General features: G+C 36.9%; 1 protein-coding gene across 3 annotated transcripts in view; it reads right to left on the bottom strand.

Moving 5' to 3' along the window:
- Nucleotides 1-13,526, bottom strand: part of zmym2 (zinc finger, MYM-type 2) — a 43,923-nt gene that overhangs the window by 14,976 nt on the left and 15,421 nt on the right. For all 3 annotated transcript variants that reach the window (XR_003934315.1, XM_030124632.1, XM_030124633.1), the window contains exons 5-13: nt 13,206-13,354; nt 11,372-11,534; nt 4,942-5,154; nt 3,445-3,595; nt 3,064-3,179; nt 1,538-1,663; nt 896-1,046; nt 483-655; nt 214-379 (exon numbers count right to left, since the gene is read on the bottom strand). Coding sequence is in view for 2 of the 3 variants with exons in the window: in XM_030124632.1 (XP_029980492.1) it covers nt 214-379; nt 483-655; nt 896-1,046; nt 1,538-1,663; nt 3,064-3,179; nt 3,445-3,595; nt 4,942-5,154; nt 11,372-11,534; nt 13,206-13,354 (1,408 nt within the window). In the remaining variant the exon portion in view is untranslated. The remainder of the gene's footprint in view (nt 1-213; nt 380-482; nt 656-895; nt 1,047-1,537; nt 1,664-3,063; nt 3,180-3,444; nt 3,596-4,941; nt 5,155-11,371; nt 11,535-13,205; nt 13,355-13,526) is intronic.

Here is a 13,526-nt window from a genome sequence, read left to right as displayed (position 1 = left end):
ATAACATGTCCAAACAGGGTCTTAAATCCATTTGAAGACTAGGCTTAAGCTAAATACAACATGTTAAAACCTAGCCTCAAAACAAATGTTGCCCCTAAAATTATAAACTGCATTAAGGTAATCTGTGTTCCTTACTTTCGACTTTGCAAAAACAAATCTTATCCTTCTATGACATTAGTAATCTTTGTCCATACACACATAAACAATTCATACCAATGCTGCTGTTCTCTGGGCCTTTCTGTGTGACCATGATGGGCTCATTCTGCTGGCAGTAGAACTTCAGCAGACACTGCTGGTCACAGAAATGCTTCATCTCCGCTCTCCACATCACAGACTCTGTTAGGTTTCCCTGTACCTTACAGCAGTCACACCGCGCCGCCTAGTGGCCACAGACGCACATTCTCAGGACATTCACAAGCACAAGAACACATTTTCTAACTAATGTTGTTGCATGCATTACAAATTGATCAGTTTGTGCGGACCTTATAATACCAGTCGTGGAATTTTTTAGCACATGCGTCGCCGCAGAAGTCCCGTGTCATGCCACCCAGCTGCCGAGTCACACCTCGCTTACAGAGCTGACTGCAGTGGTTACAGGTTACACACTTCAGACCCAAACGCTTAATGAAGTCCTGCTTAAATAACAGCTTACAGCCTGGGAATGGTCAACAAAAAGGGAAAAATGAAGAGGAGGAAAGACAAAATAGTAGAAATACTGATGATAAAGTAATATCCTTACAACAAAAATTTGCCAGAGAATAAATCTTGAACAAAAAAATTATAACACATCATAGCCAGTTGCTGTTAGACAGACTCTCCCACAACACTTAAAAATGGAAAAAAAAAAGAATAGTGCAATTAATCAAGTGTCCCAGAGAAGAAATAAGATTAGTACCTTCACTGCAGAAAGGCCTCTTAACACCAGAGAACTTGACTGTCTCATGTAATGTCTTTTCCTCCTGACAGTATTCACAAAACGTTACAATGCAGTGGAGCTTCTTGTAGTCCTCACAGCAGGTTTTACTACAGAACTGGTACATCTTTTCCTGAAGATATAGACACACATGACGACATGACATTTGTATGCATATTATCGAGACAGTCTGTATCCATGTGGAACTCTATCTACAGTATCTGTCTATCTAACTATCTATCTAGGCTTTTCTTACTTCCCATTTCTCTTGCATTACTGTCATGCTAACCTCTGTTTTCCTTTTTTTTTTTTATGTTACTATAATGGATATACTTTCTTTAAGTACCCAAAACTGATGATTTTGCAGTGAATACCTGGAGTAATTGATTTTCAATATCAGTATTTTACATGATTATTACTGATTATCAATTTCCTCAGGTGTCTAAGTTGTAAATATCTTCAATCTGTGTTCTTTGTTCCAGTTTTCTCAGGTGTCTCTTGAACAGATGTTCTATTATCTCACAGGTAGCATTTGTGAATAACAAAAGACCAGTTGTAATACTTCTTCATAGTGAAGAGTCTCTGGTCTTTCGAGCACAGTGAAGTCACGCTGTTCAGTCTCACCTCCCACTCCAGAATTTCAGGCTTCAGGCTGAACGCTCCTCGACAGTAGTTACATTTCAGCTGGACAGTGTCATCTGTAGTGGACAGAGGAGTCTGCCCATTGGTGGCTGTTTGAAGAGTAGCATTCTGTAAAGGAAAACATCCCGCATAGAAAATGAAAAACCTTTCAAGACTTCATCCAATCCACGTCACAAGCATCTGGAAATATTAAAAATGTGTAAATTTGTAACAATTTTTAGACTCATTTGCAAACCTCTCCATCGCTTATAATTTGTCTTAATATGTGGGTGATATCATTAGCTGTGTAGCCTAAAATGAGAGACTGATTGTTAGTAGTTTCATGAAAATCTGTTTTCTCTTTAATATGCAAATGTATGCAACATGGAGCTAAAATACTAATCAGGTCATGGGCTCCACAGGGGAAGCCTTTGCTGTTTTATGTTGTGTTTGAGCTGCTGTTTCAATGAGGATTGGTAGATGAAAACGGAAACATGTAAAGAAAGTTAACCTGAGTTTTATTTCTAACAGTTATTGCAGCTTCAGTAGTGAGGACACTGGAAACACAAGCTACCTGCAAATCTTGTTTTAGAGGTACTGGTGCAATCATCTCACAATTCTTCAAGAGTGTAATGGCTTTGTTAAATACAGTAGGGGACAGTGGGGATACACTGTTGAGCTGATGTACATTTTCCTCATGATAGACATTTCCTAAAGACATTTTTTAAGTAGTACGTGATTTTTTAAATTAGTATTAATCTTTCTAAATAACCTCTTGGCATGTATCATCTGGTTGCAAATCACCAGCTGGGTCCTTGCTCATACCCACAAAAGTTATTAAATACAATGACCAAAACACATCCATTTTTCTTTTATGCTCCCATGCAAAAAACCCTCAGTCTGAACTGTGGGTGGCAACAACTTCATTCGTACTTTTAAAATTAACTGAAGGTCAAACAACAATATAATTCAATCAAATTAATGAAAACTAACCCATGAAAACAGAAGTAAATCAAAAGTCTGACCACTGCTTCACATTGGATTATAATAATTAACCATGAAGAAAACTACTGAAAGGAGCTGGGAAATCATTTCGTAAAATGAAATGAAATTTTTGCAAGTAATAAACAAAAACAATTTTTTGCCCAAACTTATGGTTCAAGGTGGACAAGAAAAGATGCCTTTGCACAATATAGGACCTTTAATAAGTAATGCTTTGTGGATTATATTTGATGATGTTTTCCATCCAATGTTTCTCAGCTTCTATAAATTATGGGCTTTCTCAATATATCTGAAAAACTAACAAAAAACATAAGTAAAAATAAACTAAAAATAATTTTTCAAAATAGGTGCAAGTATTTGTCATATTCTAATCATAGAGTAGACCAATAGTTAAAAACCAAAATTTTCCACACATGTGGCCTGTTATATTAACCAGAGACATCATGGAAACAAATTCACTTTTACAAAACACTTTAATTTTTAATTGCATTGTTATCTTATAGCTTGAAAAGTTAATCAAGCCACACCTGGAACTTTGTAACACACTGTGAGCTGCAGAAGTTGAGGATGTTTCCCTCTGGCAGTGTGGCTTGGTACTGCGGCAATGCATTCCTTTTACAGAAGTGACATGTGGGCTCTGCATCTGCGCACATACAGATATTAGACATCAGATTCATGCAAAGTGCATTAATTCTCTCTTTGCACTCTGTGTTTTTTGCTTCAATGAGCATAGCTAATAAATGATATCGGAGTAATTATCAGAGCATCTATATACAAAAGTAACTTCCAAATATTATGTGTACAACAATCAGAATTACAACTCTTATTATGTATTCATTTGTTATTAATACAGTGGATAAAAAAAACCCTGCTGTTAACCGTTTTTGCTGTGTGTTCTGGGCACTCACTGTGGAAGGAGGTTGACGCCAGCTTGCCCTTGTTCAAACAGTTGACAGAGCAGTAGGAGCCCATTGTGCCGCCTGCTCCGAGGCTGTGGAGGACCTCACCTGTTTTGATAAGCGTTTTGCAAGTCAGGCAGCTTGCAAGTTTACTGTGGGCCTAGTGCAGAAATAGACAGAAAAGATCAGGTTGGACCCAGAAGTTGGCACTTAGATACTTGCATAAATTACACCACACGCCAAAGGACAGAAAAGCATAATCAGAAAATATCCAAGCATTCAAAAAGAACATGTATTTGTTCTGTTAAGAGATGATACCTATTGTTTTATTGGTTCAAAGCATGTTCTGAATTTTATTGAGGGAACCTTGAGAAACATTAAAATAGAAACGCACACATCGCCTGTGTACAGAAAAATGTGTCTCACTTGAATAAATAAGCAAACATTTTTTCATTTATCCTATCTTTTGTCCTTTTATCACATAAGTGACAATTTGCATTATCTGTTAAACTGACAATGTTGTCAATTTTATCCTGTAAAATCCAGTGAAACAGAGGCAATAATAGAAGAAAGAAAAACCCATACTTTATATTTGTCTCTTATTCCTTAAAACTCCAACTCCTAACTTCAACACCAGTCCCAGAGTAAAATGACTTCTTATACATGCAGTACTGTGCTGAATTCTACATAAGTGTTTAGATGGATATTAGAGAACTCATAACAACCTGACGAGGCTGCTTCTGACAAGAAACAGATAAATAAACAAGCAACCCTACAGGATCTAAACAGCACTAAATAGTATTATAAGCACTGTTAGTTTGCTGCTATGGGAATTTTTACTTTTAGAAATGTACATCTATCTCTGGGTGACACTGTTGCTCTGACAAAGACAAAGAGCTGAACAGTTCAATTTCATATCAGTGAAATAAGCTGCGGTCCCTGGTGTTTAACTGTCCAATGAGATGATGTTGCCAGGCAACAAATACAATCCAAGTCTCAGATTTCTGATGCCTAGCAACACAATTTAGTTGTAACATAATTATTGAAGGTTAATACAGAGGATGTGTTAATCACTGGTATGTAGGCTATTGCATACTCCTTAGACTATGATAAAAATATAAAAACCATTAAGGAAAATGAATTAAAGTATCAAAAAAAGGCTGTGATTTCTATTCATGACAAATGTGGCTTGTTTTGCCTCCAGTTTTGGACACATACTGAGTTCTAGTTCTTAGCATTAATTATTTGTCCATTAAATGTCTTTATTTATTTCATAAAATGAGATTGAGAATTTGTAGAAGTATTATATACTAGAGGGGACAACCCTCAACACTGTGGATGTGACAAGGTCATAACAGTTCAATTAATAATCAACTGTGACATTTATGGCTTTTCTTTCAATGCTGAGCTGTAATCATAAAATGGCCAAATAAAATAAATCAATCACATTTAGGGGGTTCCAATGTGACAAGTTTGAACCGTAGCCTGTGGTTGGATGTACAGTACCTGCTTGTACTCCTTGATGCAATTCTGGCAGCAGAAGCGTTTTTGTTGGCCGTCGACCAGCAGGAAGTGGTTGGCCGACGCTCGGCTGGGCAGGTAGTCACCACACTGCTCGCAGCAGTTCATGATCAACCCGTTGGCCCTTCGGTAAACGTTGAAACAGGCGTCGCTGCAGATCTTATGGGTTACGGTTTTAAAGCTAACCTCATGGCGGATCTGTAAACACAAAAATGCAGAGGGGACAAATTTTTAATGGTTAAACTTTATTCATTATTCTCAGACTGAAAGTATTGACACTTACTATATTTTATACATCTAATTTAGCTGAAACAATCTTTCTGGTGAAATCCACCTCATTGAGAAAATGGAGGCATCTGTTTGCAGATACTATATATAACATGTATAGCGACACACTGCAAAAACAGCCCTTCTAGAAAAAAGCCAGATATTCTTAAAACGCATTGAAATTGTCCTGTATTTAAGCAAAATAAAATCTGCTGTTGGGGTGAAGACATTTTCCTAAATGCAAAATCAATCAGCTACAAAAAACTAAAATGCAAAATTCAATAAGTTGTGCCTATTGAAACCAATGACAATACCTCTGAGGGAGACTTAACATAATAAATCATCCTTCAAGACACTCATTGTTGTTCAGCATTACAATACAATGTGAACTACAGCACATTCAGTACCAACCAGGTATTTCAATTCATCACATGTAACACCACATTACAGCACAGATATACTGAAATAAATCAGCAAAAAATGAGGGATCATCAAGGAAATATGTTTAATAATTGTTTGTGTATGTATGTAATGAGGCATTGTGAAGGGGAATTCCTGTTGCTTTTATACATATATAAAATCAAAGAGGAGATGTTAATAATCCACATATCACGAGATGACAAACACTGACGGATGTGGTTGCTAGGTGACAGTAGTAAGCTATGGCACACTGTGATCCTGGTAACAAGGCCAATCCTACAGCTATAGTGTTTTATGTGTGAGCATATAAAAACCTGCAGAGATTCTCCAATTTGCATACATTTTTATTTATTTATTTTGAACAGTCTCTTACTATAGCAACCATTCTGCACTATAAATATATGCATGTTTTATAAGGTTTACCTTTTGAAGAAGGCTATAGATTTTACACAATTCAACATTAATACTTGTGACAGTGTTTTCCCCTTGGTGATTTTCTCACTTGTCTTATCAGTCCCCTTTAATAAATGCCTAGCGGCCAATTTTTTAATGACAAATTTTCTGGGATTACAGTAGTTTAATAGCTGCAAGAGGAGAAAGACAAGGATTCTATGCAGCAAAGGGCCTGACATGGTATGTTTTCTATCAAGTAATCTCTCAGGGTGCCATTTTTGCAACCAATTTAGCGACTTTTTTTTTTTTTTGCAGATTTCAGCTTGTCCCTTAGAGAGACCAATAACCATTTCTCAGACCTGGAATTATCACGCATACTGACAGATGAATTGTATGAGGACAGGTCTAATGCAAAGTGTGAGGCATTCTGGATGCACTGAGGACATTAACATGCACTCAGACCTCATACAGAGGTGGTGTCAACGTTGTTTTAGCTGTGTGAACACAAAAATGTCCTGTGGTATCTGTGAAGATATGATATGGGTGTTCTAAACATATATAGTGCTGTATGAGTGCAACCACAACCATCCTATACCAGTTATGTTTATGTCTCTGTAAAGAAACATAATACCTAGAGTTAACATACTGGTCAAAGCTGTCAGTCAAAATTTGGAAAGTATCAACTAATTAACATTGACACCTCATACAGTGAGTGACATGCAAAAAAGCATTTTGCTTTAAAAGCTGCCTGTAGCCATTCAGCTACATAGTAAATTAAATTTGCAAAAAAACGTTTCTAGGTCAACTTGAATAAAAATTATGAATAAATGTTGAATAAAAAATGAAATCTCACGTTATGTTTGAGGTAGTGTTTCTCAAACTGTGGGGCGAAGGCATGCTAGGGGGGCATGAGATCTCTCCTGGGTGTTTGATTTTTTCTTCAGGTTAAAACATGTAGCAGGTGGAACTAATGTTTTAGCATTGGAGCACTCAGGACTCATTTTAGGGACGTACAACAAACAAATCTACTGCCATGGTGACCTGTCACTAGACTAGACAAAGAGTTCACGTTTGGAGAATGGACAAGGATTTGACTGTAAAAGAAAATGTCCAACGTGTCTGTCTTTGCAAAGTTTGTACAGTTTACACTTTAATGTTCTGAGATGTGCAATGGAAATGGGCTCATTGCAGCCACTGATATTATTAAAATGTTCATCTTTGTTACCAAAATTTGTTTGTTGTTCTAAAAAAAAAGGTAACTTCATTGTCATAGTTGTAAGACAATTGCACATTTCCTATTTTTATTTGGAAAAATATTGTCTCAGGGAGCAGTCTTGTTGAGTTAATTTGTATTGTTTAAGGAAAAATCCAAGTTATTTTTAATTTGCACAACAAATTATTCAAGGAAAAGCAAAAAGTATTGTTACAATATTGATGTTTCTTTCAATAAAAGTTATAATTGCACCACTGTTACAATGTTGTTGGGGTTGAGGGGGGCCCGAAGATTTTGCATCCTCCAAAGGGGGGCCTGACAGAAAAAGACTGAGAACCACTGGTTTAAGGCAATATACAGATATGACCTTATGTTAATGTAGAGCAGGGAAGTGAAATCTGATCTCAAGTGGTCACTCAAAACACATATATCAAAATACTTTAATTTTTTAATGTTAGGTGTGAACATGTGCTTATAGCCTCACTTGTGGACTTCCAAATCACCAATACTGCATGTTAATTCCGGGTCTGAATCTGACCTCAATTAATGAGTCTGGTGCTTTGTTCTGACTATGTTCAGTCATTAAAGGAGCTGCAGCTCATTGCTTCAATCAATCATTAGGCAGACAGATATGTGAAAGGATGTGCCTAATGATGCTCTTTGTAAGAGTTAACTGCCATTTGGTCTAAATAACAAATGGTATCTACAGGGTATCTGAAGGTTTGGAGAACTCAAATTTATAACATTTTAAGACATTTTTCAAGGCGTCAAATTTGAGACCTACATTCACAAAACTAAAAAGGCACAGTGGGTCCCATAGTTATTTCCTTAAACCAGCTTTTACCATGCTCAGAATAGCTTATGTTACATTTCCATTTCTCCACCATTGATGTTTCTCCTACTGACGTATAAGTTGCTAAAGCTCATACTTGAACCCCTCCACCCATCAATGACTGTTGGTGGCTCCACTCATTCAGACCTCCATTATGCTAAAATGCAAAACACCAATTACAAATTTGACAAATTATTTCCAAAGCAAACACAGCAATATCATTTTTTGTGTCTGTGGAAGTTTAAGACCTTTACACACTAGACTGAAGGATTAATTATCAATTTTAAGGATAATTAAGGCCTTAATTTAAGACAAAACTTTTCAAAGGACCCAGACACTCTGATTATAATTTTTTGTACAAAAAACTAAATTTCAAGAATCTATAAATAATTTCGTTATAATTCTTGTTTCAAGTGAAAACACAGTTCAAAGTGTATGTGGAAACCGCCACAGAAAAACTCATAACCCAACAACAAAACAGAACCACCATAAGGAATTGAGTGCAACAAAATGCAAATCCCACAGATCTCAAATGACCAGAATTTGTTTAACAGAGCTATAGTGGAAGGCTTGAATGATCTCAGGGTGCAGGGGATTCATCAAGACATTTGCATACACATTTGCAAGCAACGCTATCTAGAAACATTTCAAGCCGGTTTTGGGCACTTTTCATTAAGCACAGTTTGAAACATTGGTATTTTTTCTAGCATGTCTCAATAACACACCTGTCTAAGAAGGCATTTCAGCAGAATGTACATCACTAGAGCTTAAATTTGATTCCTCTGATTGAAAAGGGCCCCAAAAAAATAAAGGCTGGCTGAAGTTTTAACTATGATAAAAACTGGGGTTATGCATGGGACTCAAAACCACTCACTGCATGGAAAAAGATCTCCACAATGTGACCTGAATAAGCATTAAACTTTCAGAGGTTTAAACATTCAGCTGGCCTTCAGATCTTCTTATGTGCTTTTATTTGGGATTTTTTTTCCATTTGAATTTTCCTGAAAGTAACTGAGAGGTGCTATGAGGTAAAACAAGCATGAGGGAGTGATGATGCATTCTGCAAGTTTCTAAATGTTTCATTGTGAAGTGGGAGGATCTATCGTCTGATTTTGAGACAACGTTCTTTCCATGTGGTGGCCATGGAGACTGAGCTGTAGGCCTGAAGAAAAGGAGCCATATAAGCCATTCTGAGAGGGTGCGATGGAGAAAAAACACTAAGTAAGAGAAGAGAGAGAGAGAAAGAGTGAATGAGAACAGTGAGGGCTAACATGGAACAAGACAGAGATAAATATTGAATGAAAGTGACCTGAGGAGGAAGACAATAAGGGCGAGAAAGAGGATAAGAAACAGAGGCAATGACATGGCAGTGAGAGAAGGTTGGGAAATATAAAAGAAGAGCAAAACAACTAGAGTATGAACAACTAATTTTAAAAACAGCACCAAGGGTCCTGTAGTCCAACAGCATATCTAAAGACATTAATTGACATTCATTTGACCTTTCAAGGTCACTCAAGGTCAAAGGTCATGGCACCATATGAAAGCCCATATGTGACTTCCTATCTATTGCCAATAGGAATTATATCAATATCTTCAACTGTTTTAAAGTTATAGCACTTTGAAATGTGTCCCATTATAAACCAATAGAGATTTTGAACATTTCAAAAATTCATAAAAATTTCAAAAATCAGTATTTCCCAATTCTTTGAAGAAATTTGGTAGACCTTACCCCAAAGATGTTCCACAACAAATATCAAGTCATTCTGACTGTTGGTTTCGGAGAAGAATATTCTTGAAAAATTGTTTACAGACGATGGACAGACGATAACTGATACCAATAGTCCATTAGACCCTTCAGGCCATTGGACTAAAAAGTAATGGCCAAGGGCACAATGAACAAAGGATAAGGCCTTGTTAAAGTGGTAAGGCAGAGTAAAACATCAAGACTATCAGTGCTTTTTTCCCCTGTATTATCAAGAATAATATGATAATATCAATGACTACATTTACATGGAAACAATATTCCAGTTTTTAGCTCTTATTTCAAATTAGCTGTGTATATTTAATTTTGAATGAATGTACATATTCAACTAAGGTATAACACCCAATGACATACTGCCATCATACAAAATGGAAAAGTGAAACAATTGCAGATCAAATGAGAATTCTGTCGACTGGTGACAATCGTCTGACCATGCAAACCCTTAAGACTTCTTTCATCCACCTTATTGAAAGTAATAAAATGTGTCGATATCCAAAAAACTACAGCTTTGGAAATAATTTGAAGACCACTGTATAAAAAGTCAATACTTGTAATAAATGTCACTGATACTGCCATAAGGATTTGAATCAGGATCAGAAATGTGACGCATTGAAATCAATGAGGTAAGATTTTATAGAGCTGATTTCAATAAATTAATGACATAACAACCCAATTTTCTCAATAAGTCTGATGTTGATGATCCAGTCAATCATCTCGGGGAGCAGAACATAATTACCAACTGTCTAATACTGTGTAGGTTCCTCTTTTTCTGATAAAACAGCTCTGACCCAAGGCCTAGACTCCAGCAGACCTCTAAAGGTGTGCTGTGGTATCTGGACCCAGACGTTAGCAGCAGATCCCTGAAGTCCTAAAAGTAGAGAAATGGACCTACACAGATTTGGTTTATTTATCCAACACTTCCCACAGGTGATCAATTGGTCTGAGACTGGGATGTCCTTCCTTAGTCCAGTTTTGGTCAGTACTAACCACTGCAGACCAGGAACACCCAACAAGACCTGCAGCTGTGGAGATGCTCTGAGCCAGTCATTCCTGTTACAATATAGACCTGGTCAAAGTCACTCAGGTCATTCATTACGTTGCTCATTTTGCTGCTTTCAACACATCAGCTTTGAGGACTAAATGTTCACTTGCTGCCTCATATATTAAACCAACCCAGCAAAACGGCCAGTGTAATGAAATAATCAACATTATTACCACTTCTGTCAGTGGTCAGAATTTTATGGCTGATCAGTGTACAATATAAACATAGTGGTTAAAGCAGTAGTAGCACATGAAAAGAATTTATCTGCACAACAGCTGTCAGAAGAAACAAAAGAGAAAAAAAATTCTAAAATGTGGAATATTAGATTTACAATTAACACTGGAACCATAGTGTACATGTAAACTTTTAGTTTGGTGGAATTCCTGTCTTATCAGGTCTCACTGTCAGGGTTGCTCCTCTGGGTCACACTTGACAGCTAGATGTTCAGAGTGGTGTGTGCTTGTGGACTCTACTGGACAGACTGACCTCTGTGAGCTTGCCGCAGACAGTGCATTTGGTTTTGAGGCCTGACTTGGGTGGGTTTTGCTTGTTCTCGTATGCACCTAGACAACCAGTGCTGCAGAACTCCTGGAAAGCCTCACTGGAGTCAACCTGGGCCACGATGGTACCTTTCATGTTTGTTATGTCCCTAAGAGAAGAAACACAAATGTACAAATACACAACACAGTTACAAAGTCACATGCAGCCGAAGGGAAAGACAGTTTGGTAGCAGTAGGAATGAAGGATCAACTGTAACATTTAGTTTGTAATTAGTTTATTTTCTTTGTCACTTTCAGCAATCTCACAATTGCTACACTAGGATGTTGCAACAATATATGCTTCCACAAAAATAAATGTTCCAATCTAACAAATACTAGGTGTAATGTTATGCATTGTGATTGTTATGTACAAAATGCACTTTTAAGGTTTTTTTTATTTTATTGCTGATTGTGATATTTGCTGAATACTGAACCACTGTGCACCAAATGTTCTTGTTAAAGGAAAGAAAATGTATTTTATTTTTGGAATGAATATAAATGAGCCATTGTTTTGTTTCCAGTTCAAAATCTGACTAGCCGACTAGTCGTTACAGGAACTGATGAATGTCGACTATTGAAATAGTCACTAGTTGTAGCTATATTGAAAAATGCACTGCACGTCCAAAGCAGACTATTCTTAGACTTTTTTTTTTTTTTTTTAACACACAAGATGTACGCCTTTTTAAACAGATAGGTCATAAATGAAATTACTGTCTAATACAGGAAATAATTAGCTTATTGACTGTTTAGTTTTGAGACTTACGTCTATTATTGTTTTCTGTCACCCGTGTCCAGACCACAGACAAACTGGACACTGAATGACCAGATAATGAAAAGTAAATAAGAGTAAATCATGAGCAATCCGAGCTTATCTTAAGTTAATTTCTTTTACTCCTGAGCACTCTGTGCACATACATTTTTTCAAGCACTAGATAAGGCTGAAGATGTGACATAATCATAAAACAACTGTCTTGTTTTGTCTGTAAGTCAAACTGACACTGTATGTGCGCTGCAGGTGTTACTGGTAAAAAGGTCAACTTGGTGGAACATCTGCTTTGTGAACAGTCTCCATATGTGTTCAATATCACCAAAGTGTAAGTTCTACAAAGTGAAAACACTTCCAGACTCTGCTCCAAAATTTAAGAGGTTTGTCTTTGGCTCAAGCCTCATCCTTCGACCAAGTTTCACGAAAATTTGTGCAGTGATTTTTTGCTTCATCTAGCTGACACACACAAGGAGACAAACAATGCGATCACACAACCAACTTGGTGGAGGTAATGAATATCCACAGCAGATAGCTAAATAGAACTGTAGAAGCTCTCTTTTTGTAAGTTAAAGTGAAACTAAAATTAATTTACATGCATGGTTAATGCTACAAAGTTTATGTAATCCATCCTACATGTATATCCCAAACACTCACATCAGAATTCCTACAGGTTTCTTCAAGTTAAATTCAAGGCTTTTTAAGACCTTTTTAAGACTACTTGGAACAGAAATTAATGCCTATTTAAAAAACATTCCCAAAGTCAGCTTTCTTGGGTAACGTGTGTGACTAAGGGCTGCACGTGTGCTGGGCTGAATGTTCTGTAATAATTTCTCACCAGTCTCACAAGTTTATGGCAACATAACTTAAGACCCAACATATCAAATGTAATACCTTTTAAAGACATTTTTAAGGTATTAAATGTAGATTTGTAAATTCAAGACTTAAGACTTTTTAAGACCCCGCGGAAACCCTGTCAAATGTTCCCTGATGGATGAGGCTCCGACTTGGAACTTACTTTTTACACATGGTGCAGCTCTTCTTGGGGGCGGGTTTGTGTGAGAAGGCAGAGAGACAAGTGGTGGAGCAAAACAGGTGTGTAGAGCCTTTACGCTGGTACGCTGTCTGGCCCTTTTTCAGAGGTTTTTTACAGTTAGCACAGGTCACCTGGATAAACAAACAAAACAAAAGTATTACAACTGCTGCACCAGTTGTAAAGCCTCTTGAAGCAGATTTGTGATACTGCATTTCTGTAAACAGTGATTAGTGATTAGATTTAATGTTAGCGTGGACACAAACCCATTTCTAAACAACACAAGTGGATAATAATTTTCATTTA

The sequence above is a fragment of the Sphaeramia orbicularis genome, chromosome 21 (assembly GCF_902148855.1).
Source record: "Sphaeramia orbicularis chromosome 21, fSphaOr1.1, whole genome shotgun sequence".
Classification (NCBI taxonomy): domain Eukaryota; kingdom Metazoa; phylum Chordata; class Actinopteri; order Kurtiformes; family Apogonidae; genus Sphaeramia; species Sphaeramia orbicularis.
This window is presented reverse-complemented; position numbering and strand designations above follow the sequence as displayed.